Raw genomic sequence first — 12,356 nt, forward strand, 5'->3', positions numbered from 1 at the left:
CTGCTTGCGTTTTTGTCCATTTATGCTGCAGAGCTATGCACTTAGGCCAAGCTGTGGCTCCTTTCATCTCTACACAACCAAGCACACAGATTTAAGAGGACATGCTGTTTCTAAGCAGAGCAAACACAACTTCACCTTGACATTTGAAAGCAGTAAACCAAAATGGTTTTCCTTTCCCAAAAGGCAATGAGAAGCAATTCTAGTGTCTGACAGCTGCATATGCTGTGCATACACTAGTGAGTAACTCCATCCCAGAACGTGCCTGCAGTATATGTATGTATAGATACAGCTGACCAGGTCTTGAGCCCCTTCCACCTGTCTCCAAATATGCCCCCAAGGCTGTGGGTCAGGAGGGGCATGGGATGTGCACTCACAGGGGCCCTTGGTCTTGTCCGGATGACTGAGGTACCCGGGACTAAGGTCCACCACAGAGAACACTTGCCCCTGCAGCAGCCACGGTCTGCATCAGTCACTGCCACTGTATCTCAGATAAAAGGTGGAATAACCCTTTCAGACAGGGTGACTTATTTTTTTCTGAAACAAATGCTAACAGTAAGGCATTGCAGAAGTATATGATGATTGTATTATATCTTTCTCAGCAGAGAACACAAAGATCAACTTATCTATCACTGTAGGAGAACCTGAACTATTTGTTCAAGAGGAGTTGAAGCACTTAATCATCTTGGTTTTCTGATAAGTAAGATGCAGAATTGCCTCTCGTTGTCTCATGCACAGACACACACATGCAAACAGCATGTCTGGTAGCTGGTGCAGCCATGACCAGCAGCCAGTCCTCAAACCTCACAGCCTCTCAGTCACCGGCTTTGACCATCTGGCCCCTCAAGTAGCTAAATCTCAGGTGGTTTGGTCTCTCCAGTATCTTAGGTTTATGGCCACTCCACCACTTGGCTCCCTCACCTCTTACCCTATTTGCCAGCTAGCCTGTCTTGGTATTTGCTAGTGATTACACACTGACATACATATACACATAATATGAGTTCCAGTATCCTGAGCCCACAGCCCCTGTCATCTGTGGTTCAACTCCAACTGCTAGCAGGTAGACCTCCATGCATACACGTGCACACAGACAAAGACCTGCACCCCCAGAAAAGTTAGAAATGGAGTTTAATGAGAAGACAGGACAGACTGCACTGATCAGGCACAGGCCATGGTCAGCTACAACCAGCCTCCGTTTACATGAAACCCTCCTCTTATACCACCTTACCCCTCTCTTTTCCCACTCTTTTTCTTCCCCTTTCCCCACCTTTAGTTCTTTCCCTAAACATCCCATGGTAAGATTTTCTGCAATCCCAAGATGCTCTTCCCTCATCCCACAAGCAGTCCCATACCTCCAGGCTGTATCCACTCTCTGTCTGCAAGGTGCTCCAGAAAGCCTCTCCAGTGGTGGCTCTCACTCCCAGTCCATGGGGCTGATGTCCTCCTGGGAGGGGCTGGATTGCAGGCTTATTCCTCTGACTGCATTGCTGGGGTTCCCCCAGCTGCTGCTGTGCCTCTGGCCTCTGCAGTGTGTGCTGAGGTGAGCCTTTCATCAGCTAACCCCACAGAAAGCGTTCATCAGCTTTAGCTATTTCATGATGCAGCTGCTATTTAGTTCCAGTATTTTACTCCTGTAGTTTCAAAAGACTTTTATGCTTGATGTACTTGTAAATGTTTTCTTTAAAAAAATGGCTTGTAGTTTATGGAGTATTTCAGACTGCTGAAGAACTGTTAAGATGTAAACACGAGTTTAATCTTGGGGTCTGTGAAGTTTATGCATTTGATTAGACAACCGGTCAACATGAACTTTGGATTCTTTTCATTGGGAGCACAAGAGGGGAAATAAACAGGAAGAATCAGTTCTTCCACAACTCAGTGAGGTAAGGTCTTACAGGCATTTACGTCAGAAATAGTGCCAGAGCATGCCAAATATCCGTTCAAAGTATTTTATATGAACTAAACTGTTCCGCAAGAAACCAGTGACCTCACTTGTCTTCACTTTTTGGTTTGGTACAGTGATGGGTATCTCTGAGATTATTCTGCTCTTTTGTCTTCTGGGGTTCTTTATGAGCATGAGAAAAAGAAGGCAGCACAGATTGCTCTTAAAATTCCCTTAAACAAGATGCCTATGGAGAGTTTCCTTCACCATATTATACTTTCTATCACCTACAGTAAAGACCAGCTCCTTTACATTCCCCAGCTCACGCTCAAGATGCTATACAGTGTTTTCAGAGCAACAGGTAAAAAATGAGATAGACACAAAGCTTCAGTGAATATTAAGTGAATGCTTTAAGAAGGCTTATTACACAGTGAAGACTAAGCAAACGTTTAGGCAGGCTGAATCTCAGACCCAATCGATGTATTGAAGCTGGCCTAAAGCCATGAGGCTTCAAACTTGTGTGAATAGATAAACTTGAGTTCTCCCATAAGAAAATTATTTTGTGTGCCTGCTGGCACATACTTTTTGCCCAAAAGCTGTCTCTCAAGCCAGGTGAGTTTTCTGCTCATGTAACCACTCACTTGCAAGTACTCTACATAGACATACACACTGTTACATAGAATAACTGCCCTGTAAATCTCAGAACCCAAGCTGCAAGTGTTCAAAGCTTGCATGTCTTACTCTACACATGAGTATTCAGGGGAAGACAGTCCAAGGGCTGATGCTTAACTAAATGACAGATTTTCTGATCAGATTTTCAGATATTTTCCTTCTCAAGAAAAACTCAGTGGGAAGCTCCTCAAGTGCTACATATTCCAACCTCTGCCCTAGCATTTGCAAAACAAAAATTAATGCATAATTTCTAAGCATGTCTCATCACATCATTATTTAATATAGTGGTGGTTATTTTTCTCTGTATCATTCTAACCACACTCATATCATTCAGTGAGCAGAGATTAATTTATTTTTCAGCATCACCTATTTGTAGTTGTGTTTATCCATGGCTGTGAATCTCACACTTCTAATACTAGTTCTTTTATATTCCTTGTCACTGTCCTCTGCCTCTTCTGGGGTGTCCTTCTGCTCAAATGCTTTTCTAAATGGCAGAATAAAATCTCATTATCCAGGGGACAGATTAGGAAATGCAGCATCAATATACTTTTGAAAAGCTTGTCTCATTGCTTGTATTTCAGTTCCCAGACTGTCCTTCCAATCTGTCATCTTTTCCAGTTCTTGCATCAGTCTTTGCCTGTTCTTCTGCTGCTTTCAGCATAACCGTCACTTTTTCCAGCTCATGAAGATGTAGGGTCTCTGCTTCTTTGAGCTGTTTTTCAGTCCCAATCTGATTCTCTTTTCATGTGATACTCAGGGCAATATTAATCTCATGACATTTTTCTTTGTTTAATTGCTCTATACTCTTATGATATAGTTCCTCGGCTAACACACTTTCTTCTTTGAGTTGCTCTAAGTGCTTTCTATTTAAAAAAGAAAAAGAATAAAAGATTTGTAGGGAACACCTGTTATTAAAGATTATTTAAAAACCAATTTAACAGTATTCAGGTTGTTATAAAACCTCTCTTATTCAACTATAAATATACATGAAATCAGGACTTGATGTAGAACTTCTGAAATAAAATAGGGTAAAAGAAGGCCACACAGAGAAAGGCAGCTGCAGAAGATTCTACTTCTGCATGTGTCACATCCAGTGATAAATTAATGATGCCTGCTTCCAATCAAAAATATAAAGGGTTAATGTTTCACTCTTCATTCAGGTCTCTTTTTGAGCTAGCACTTAAGTACATACTGATTTTCAAACAGACTTTGAACAATTCTCTCCTCAAGTAAAAATGCTGTCTTGAAGTGAAATCTAAGAACTGATTTCTAGACTATAGATTCATTTGTACTTTTAAGTGGTACTGAGAACACCTCTGTGCTAACACATCAGTAATAAAACATATAATTTATATTATGTAGTCAAAACGTTACGGGTGCTATTCACCAGAGTTGGCTCAAGGACATATAAAGAATAGTGTATCAGGCATCCATTGAAGTTACTGAGCAAAATACTCCAATGTAGAGAAAACTATTTCTGCCCTCTGTTATTGCTCCCTCCAGTTTGCTGGAGATATTTTCCCAGAACTCTGCAAACATGACAAGTTAGAGATCAGCTAAGTTTATGTGGATTGTCATTTATCTTTGTCAGAAAGGGCATGCTTTAATAGTGAAAACGGCTTTGTGATACTTCCTTTTAGGAACAAAAATTGTTTTATTTCTACATGGAGCATCAGTGAGAATGAGCCTGTGACTCCTGCTGGTCACTTGACATTTCCAAATACGTTTTTTTTTTCTGAAGGGTCTAACAATCTCTTCCTAGAAGACCCACATCTGCGCAATGTGGATGCAATTCCAGTCATTAGCATAGTATGTTTACCAGCCAAGTCAGGGGAAACACTAAGAGCACCTGTGCTGCCTGGCTGCTTCTTTCAGGGCTGCCTCCCTCTCCTGTTTCCTGGCTTCAGCCACACTGCTTGCATCTTCTCCTGGGCACACTCCATGAGGGCACACTGAACTCTGTGAGCCATGTGCTGCTCTGCAGCTTCAGCCTTTCTCTTCTGCTCATCCTCTATGTGCTGCTGCATCTCTGCCTTTGCTTTCCTCACCTCTTCCTTAAGTGAAGTTAAAAGTACATGGAAGTAGTGACAACAGCTTATTGTCTTTACACAATCCCCAGCAAAACCCAGCAGAACAGACTTAAGGCAGATATTACGGGGCAATTACAGTGTCTTATTGCAGCATCATTCCACATCATCCCTCTTTTCTACAAAAGGCACAAAAAGTTCCCAATACATTTTCTTCACAAGCTCACATGGCTGGTGGCATGGCTTTAGCGTGACATGGAGGAGCAGCCCGGCCTTGGGTATGCATGTCAGCAAGATACTGCTTGGGCTGATACATAAAGGTATGATAACACTAATCTTAGGTGGTCCAAATGGACATAAATACATCTGGAATATCAGACAACTCAATATATACCAATATACCTCCGTTGCCATTATAGTCCATACCAAACCTGGCCATCCAGTAAAGCAATCCAACCAACTTAACTCACTGCCTGGTGATCTATGCCTCTTTACCACCATTCAGAGTTCTTTCCAAGACCCCTGACAAGTGAACCTTCTGTGAAAGTGGCAAGACACTACTGGGAAAGCTTTGGCTGCTTAGATCTTGGTGGGTTTTCTAATACAAGATAAGCAGAGTTACATGAGGTCTGCCATAAATCTCTTGCACACACATGTACGAGCTCTGTATTCTGTGTATTTTCGTGAATACTGGTTGTTTGTCTATTGCTGCCAAGTGAAGTGACAAATAATAAGACCTGCCTGAAAGAACCCTAGCTTAAAACCATTTGATCATTAGTGGTAGTGGAACAGCCACATCAGGACTGCTGCAAAAAGTCACTCCTGAGGCTATCAGCTGAAAGCAGTTGTCTTTGACCTATCCTACATGTAAAAACTCACTTCGGTCATTCATTCAGTGATATGTTCTGTTGCCTGCCACTGTTGGCTTAGACAGATGCTAGGCAAATTTTCTGCCACCACCTCTCCAAACTAGCTGCTAGTGAGCAGTTAGCTCACTGTTAATACACCTCTCAAAATGAACTGCAAGAAAAAAAGCCCACCCAGCCTAAAACATCTTGCAATTACTTTAGTTACATCTGCCTCTTCTTTTGTTTCAGCTGTAGAATTCTGTATCTGCTCCCTAGTCCTTAGTCACTGATGCCAATGTTATCAGGAAAAATGGTACATGTTCCAAATTCTGAGCACTCAGGTCTGTGAAGATATAGACTCAGTTCATGGCAAGTAATTGAATGGTTAAACACAAATTAAGCTTCTGCCAAGTATTGTTGGCAGATGCTATGACAACAAAAGACAGAGCTCCCATGGAAAACAGCTCCATAAAATGGAATGAACTCTGCTGGAAACTTAAGACTGCTGTAAACCTCCCTGCTTTTCCTCTTCAGATGCCAAGCACATTGCTTTGCTTTGATTGCCTGCAGTATAAACAGATAGCTATTTTGAAACTTGTATAAAATAAAATTCCAAGGCAAAACACTCCAACAATTCTCTGTGTGCCCTTCATCCACTAGTAGCAGGCTGCAAGACTAAGGATGACAGGTGTTAGACGGACTGTGTAATGCCTGACCGAGAAGTGCCTGGAGGCTCTAGTGGTAAAAAGCCCTGTGAAGTGGTGCAGAAAACAGGAAGGCTCAGATCCAGAAGTCAGTTGCCTTCCTTTCTCTTTGTGTATCTCTGAGCTTTTTCTCAGATATCCAAACAGCCACATAAAGCATGTGCTAAGCATACATAGAAATATAAAGCTACAGGTTGTGTGCTTCATTTAGGAATATACATATGCTGGCAGTTTTCCTTCTCCCCCACCCCACTTAGGGTGCAGGTTCAGCAGATCAGTTAAACACCTTTCTAGCTTCGATGGGCACGAAACTTGAGGACGGATTTAAAGTTAAGCCCGTATTTAACTGTCCTTAAGAAACACACCTAATCAGGTTCAGTGGCTGGCTGAATCAAGGCCTGACAGGGAATTTTCAACCAAGTCCACAATCTTCATTAAATAAATTTTCAAAAATGTGAAACTTGCTGCAAAGTGAATTAAAAATCTAGCTAGCTCCAGCTCCATCTCATCTAGCACAAAGACAAAGCCAGTCACCTTTCAGGCCAAGTACTTCTCCTGGCACCAGAGTTCAAATCTCAGATGAGTAAAGGTCCTGGTTATGGCAAGCATTCAAAAACTCCAGTGAAAGCAAACTGGTTTATACCTTTAATTCCTTTCCAAGATTTTGTTTAAGGTCTTGTACAAATGCACTGTGGTTAGCGGCTGCCTCTTTGAGAGTTTTATCCACTGCATCTTCCCTCTGCACTTCAGCCTTTAAAACAAGTTATTACTTAAGTATAGCTGCTCACATTCTATTAGCATCCTATTAAGATGAAACAGAGGTCACATAATCAATAGTTCTGTATTTTCTATTTAAGAAATCAGAGGAAGTTAAATTTTAAACCAGATGGCTAAATACATTTTGGCCCATTTGGCAGTTTTATTGCAGTGATTCCTGTTAAACCACGGCCACACAATAGCACTGAGGTGCCACAGTTGTAACCGCTATATATATAAAACATAAAGGGCAGTTTCAGAACCTTACGTAGCACTATGGGGAACAGCTTTAACAGCTGGTAACTTCTATGTGCTTTAGAGGCCATTTTCAGACGAGATGCAAAATTTGTTATTAATTCAAAGTATACTTTGTTGTGATCAGAAACTGGAGAAATATGTGCGCACAGAAATCTATGAATAACGGAGGAGCTGAAATTAATGACAGCTCTATAGCAGTGACCTCAAAGTTCTTTATTAACTGTTTTAGCACTATAACAATTACTCCAAAGAATAATTATCATTTAAATGACAGGAGCATAATTTAATTTACCTGAGACCAAAGTTCAGCTTTCCTTTTTCAATGCACTCTTGTATCTCTGCCTCCTTCTTTCCATGTTGTTTCCTTTGAATGTCTGCTCCAGCTTCTGCACAATCAACACAAGCAGATCATGCACAGCAAATAACCGGGGTGCAGGAACCTGTGCCTCTCTCCTGACCTTTTTGCTATGCTCCACAGCTGAATTAAAAATCAAAAGGCTAAAAAACATGCACCCTCATTTCACATATAGGAAAACACAATTATTATTCCTTATGCAGGTCCACAAATGTAATAGGAAGGTGCTGAACCCAACTCTCACCTTCTAGGCAAGGCTGTGCAACTGGAGAGCATCACAGGTGCCCCTCCTGACTCCTTGTTCTGGTGGCCATCTACACAGCACAAGCAATACTCACTCCTCAGCTTTCTTGGGAATGATTCACCCTTTTACGTCTGTGACTAAACCTCATGGCAGCTCAGGGGATGGTTTTGCTCCCTTCAGGTGCTACAGGTGAGACGGTGCCCTCTTTGGCTCCCTGTGCCCTCAGAGTCCTCCAAGGTTTTCAGCAAGGTCTCTTGCTCCAAGATGCCCTTAGATTCCTTCGTGCCACTCTTGGGGCACATAATAAATATTCTTGGCAGCATATGGCAGAGCATTTCAGGTGTTTGGAACAGAGCATGCACACATAAAGCGATCCCTCCATCTCCAGTGCTGTTGTGTTTGTCCAGGTCCCGAGCAGCACCAGTGCTGCAGGAGCACAGCTAATCCCTTCTAGAAAGGGGGAGTGAAGCAGCACGGAGGTGAGCCACATAGCTTTCTTCGCAGGGCCTAGGCCAGGGATGCTCCCTTTAGCAATATGGATGGGGTGGAAGTGAGATGTTAGCATCACCATCTATCTCTTCCTGTGGACATGCTGTAAAAGCAAACAGGTAGCCCTGTTAACTCATTTGAAAGGCTGGTCTTCAATTGCCCAGAAGAGAAGCCACTGCAGAGGGAGGTGGATAAAGATGCCTTCCTGCAACCCAAAACTTCCCCCCTGCCCCCACAACAGTAGGATTTCAGATCCTCTGCCTTGGCCCTTCCTACTCAGTGGCAAGCCTGGGCACTGCTTTGGATCCCATTCTCTGTGCTTGACAGGGCCACAGAGTCACATTTTCCTGGGTTATTATAAAGGAAAATGGAAAAGGACTAGGGACACAGCAGGCCTAGCTTTCACAGAGGCACTGGAGGATTCAGTCTCCCTTTTTCATTCCAGTCCCCTCCTCACTTCATACAGGTGGGCAGAGTCCCCTCATGGAGCTAACACTAAGTACATGGAAAACAGTAGCAGGGTGGGACAAAGGGGTCAACTCACAACAGCAAAATAGAAGTCCAACAGTGCATAAACCTTAGCAACAAGCATGTTGTGCTCTGACTGTGTGGCTTTTCCCCAGTCCATTATATTAAGCAGTAAACAGAAAATAAACTTCAGAAGATACTGTCTCTGGCCTTCTGGATGTGTTTTACACTGTGCGTGCCGATGTAGGGCTGAAGCCTTGTGTTCAGAGACACACATGGTACTCACCCTGCTGCCGGGGCTCCCAGGACACTGACAATCTCTTGATATTGTTTAAAATACAAGCCAAGCACACTCCTCTTCACAACACATGTTAATTAAAATGCATTACATGATTTCTGCGAAACTTAACACTGCTGATCAGAAACCTCTATGACAATTAGGCACAGCATATAAAGATAGTTCAGATTCTTGTTAGATCCTTAAACATATGAATGCTACCATACGCTTCATTGCTGAGGTTATGATTGTGGTATTCCAGAAAAAAATCAGAGCTCAAGAGGCTCTACAGAGCCTCAATCCAAGGTAAGTAGCCAGAATCAAGTATAAGGTAGGATTCAGGATAAAACATCCCCGTTGTGTCCTGTCAAAGGATGATGGGATGATCTTTGCAAACATTAAGTCAACCACAGCTCTTCCCAAACTAGTTGAGCCTTACAAAACATTTGCTAATGGTCTTACAGGTAATTCTCTTTTGCACTTCATTATGCCCAAACCTGAATGCTGCCATGCACCACAGGACAGGTGACCCTGTCCGCACTCTGAATATACTGCATTTATTAATATTTAGAAGGTATGTGCAGTTCTTTCTTACCAAGATGTGAATGCCATCATGACAGTCAAGAACAAATGGACACAACAACTCTTGGAGTTTTCCCAAATATCAAATAGTGAGGAAAGGATTTCCAAAACAAACTCACCCAGTATATCATGATGAGTGTAATACCGTGTTCTGAAAGGCTTATACTCCCGAATCCAATCAAAAGTAGCCTTGGAAGGTGGTAGTGGTATTATTTTGGAACACACATCACAACGAAGAAGTCCAGATCAGGACTTCTAATCATTGTGGTATATACAGTTACTAAAATGTTGGAATTCCATTCCTGATAGATCTCTTGCTTGCAGGTAAAACACCTACAGTTGCTACAGAAAACATGCAAGCTGGTGAAGAGAGAAAAATCATTGACCATTACTTTTTACCGTTAGCCAAAACTTTTGCCTTCAAGCTCACATATGCTGACAACTCAGTAACATGCTGCAGGCAGATGATGAGGGAGGGCTGTATGAAGGGACCCGTCCAGCCTTAATGCAGCTCCCTACGCAGCAACTGGTACTGGGCAGGGCTGGCCTTGCTCACAAAGAACTAACTTTCCCTCCTAACAGTTAAGTGGTATCACAGCAGGCTTTGCCTTTTTAATGTTTTGTTGTTGTTAAATGTCAACAATTCCTATTCAAACCATGTAGTCTAAGGAGATTTTAGGAGCAGTACAATAGCTACTGTTCCAGATACCTGAATCCTAGCATTTTGTTCCTGTTATTGGTGAAGATGTGAAAGCCAGTACAGATAGTAAGCAATTGGCAAAAAACTCTGCCCAGGAAATAATTTTGACTCACAGCTCCTGTCAAGCCAGCTACCACCCACTGCAGATAATTATTACTATATTGAAGATAAAATTGAGAAAAGCAGAACAAAAGAAATTGTATTGCTGCCATTTCTCCAGGTGCAGAAGGGGAGCTGTGCTTTCAGAGCCGAGTGAACAAATTTTGTTACTGATATAGTTTTGTTTGGGTAGGTTTTTTCCCCTTTACCCCCCTACACACATAGTTTTTATGACATAAATCAAATACTTAAAAACAGCAAATGCCAGTAATGATACTATAACACCCATTAATTTACTACATTCTCCTCTGTATTTGCACTGCTTTATCTCCTTTCATACATAATTTTTGTAGCTTTAAGAGATTACTTGTACAGCAGCTGCCACAAAGTAAGTACGGAGAAGCTCCTTAATAGTAAAGACAAGTTTAAATACTCACTCTGCCTTCAGACTGGGCACTTGTTAATTAACCTGGTTAACAGGAGTTCAACCAACAGGTAAGAGGCCCTATCTCAGACAGCCTTTCTATGAAGTGCCGCTGGCATGCACATCACCTCCACCCTGCCCAGGTCAGTCCCACACCTTTACCTTCCACACGCACACACACACACACATACCCCCTTTCCCCCAGTGATTTCCAGATACATACTCACTTCACAAAAATAATTCAAAATTTTAAGAACCCAAATCCTGTATTATTCCCAAGTATATGAAAAAGTGAGACTGGGCTCTCTCACTTCCAATCACCTGCAGGTATAAGGATCAAAGTGTGGACTTTAAAAGGCTGCAGAAAAACAGGTTAAAATGCTTCCTGATTTTGGAATAGTTTAGTCAAATTCATGCAAACATGCAAGATTTGTACACTTTAATAAACTGAAGAGAGCTAAAATCCTGTGTGACCCTGTTGTGAAATTGCTTGGAGGAGGTGGTAAATTGGACATCACCTAGAATTTAAACCTAGCTGCACCCAACCTCTCACCTCGGTGAGGAATGTTGGAAGGCAGGGAGGGGGTGGGTATTTCCTGCTAAATTACTCCATTCCCCTTTAATGCAACAGACCATTTTTAAAAGAACAGATTAATTGTAAAGATCCATCACATCCTATCAAACAAAACATATTCTACAGGATATGCACAGTATGTGATAGTTACGAATATTTGATCAATTCACCCAGAAATTCTTTCACCAATGAAAAGGCAGGTTTTTGGATTCGCCCAAGACTTTGCTGTTGTGAGGCAGCTAGGCTCACAGAGGGGAATATGCTTTTAAAGGCTGTAAAAATGTTATTTTTTTTATAGCTTTATCAAAGGTAGAGCTCATTTCCCTTCTCGGGAAGGAGGCAGCTAAGTAAGGCCCAGCTGAATTTAAGATACTACATTAGGATACAACTACAAAACACTAACAGGAGGAAAATCACAGGTTCAAAGCAAAGGATTTAGAGGGAGATACAGAGAAATCCCATAGAATAACTGCTGTTTCTCAAGGCAATCAGTCACCTTTTTTATCTTCAATAACAAAATCTTTCGATAACAAAACCCAAAGCAATTCCCAGAGTGGCAAAGCAGATGTCCCTGCATGTTCTTTCTTCCCTGGCCTGACAGAAGCCACCTTGGCCAGAAGAGGGTTAACAAACAAGTCTCTTGGGAGCCTTTGATGGGGTTGTAAATCTGAGGAACTGAGTGCAAAAATGTAACCAGAACATTAATAAGGTCCTGTGGTGGAACCACCTGGTATGCGCCTTCCTACCACATATTCTGGAGTTTCTTTTACTTGGACCATTGTTAATTATCAACTTTCAACAGATCAAGAGATCAACTTTTCCTTTTCACACACAATTCATATGCTTTCTGTTTAAAAAAATAAAAGACTAACCCCTGTTTTCACTTAATCAAAGCAAAGAGAGAAGTGAGCTGAATTATCACATAAATTTCTAAGGCACTTAGCAGTCTTGACTGCACATCTGAGATAATTTCCTGTCTTCTGACATACTGTGGAGATCACAG

General features: G+C 41.9%; 1 protein-coding gene across 1 annotated transcript; it reads right to left on the reverse strand.

Annotated features, from left to right (window-relative positions):
• Positions 1 to 1,330: 1,330 nt before the first annotated feature.
• C6H6orf163 (chromosome 6 C6orf163 homolog) lies at positions 1,331 to 12,289 on the reverse strand. Its single transcript, XM_040599244.1, is given in 9 exon segments — positions 1,331 to 3,179; positions 3,181 to 3,411; positions 4,398 to 4,459; positions 4,462 to 4,602; positions 6,771 to 6,878; positions 7,434 to 7,456; positions 7,459 to 7,527; positions 9,676 to 9,789; positions 9,792 to 12,289. Coding segments are annotated over 9 exon segments (1,167 nt in total). The 5' UTR covers positions 9,946 to 12,289; the 3' UTR covers positions 1,331 to 2,914.
• Between the last annotated feature and the right edge of the window lie 67 nt (positions 12,290 to 12,356).

The sequence above is a fragment of the Falco naumanni genome, chromosome 6 (assembly GCF_017639655.2).
Source record: "Falco naumanni isolate bFalNau1 chromosome 6, bFalNau1.pat, whole genome shotgun sequence".
NCBI lineage: Eukaryota > Metazoa > Chordata > Aves > Falconiformes > Falconidae > Falco > Falco naumanni.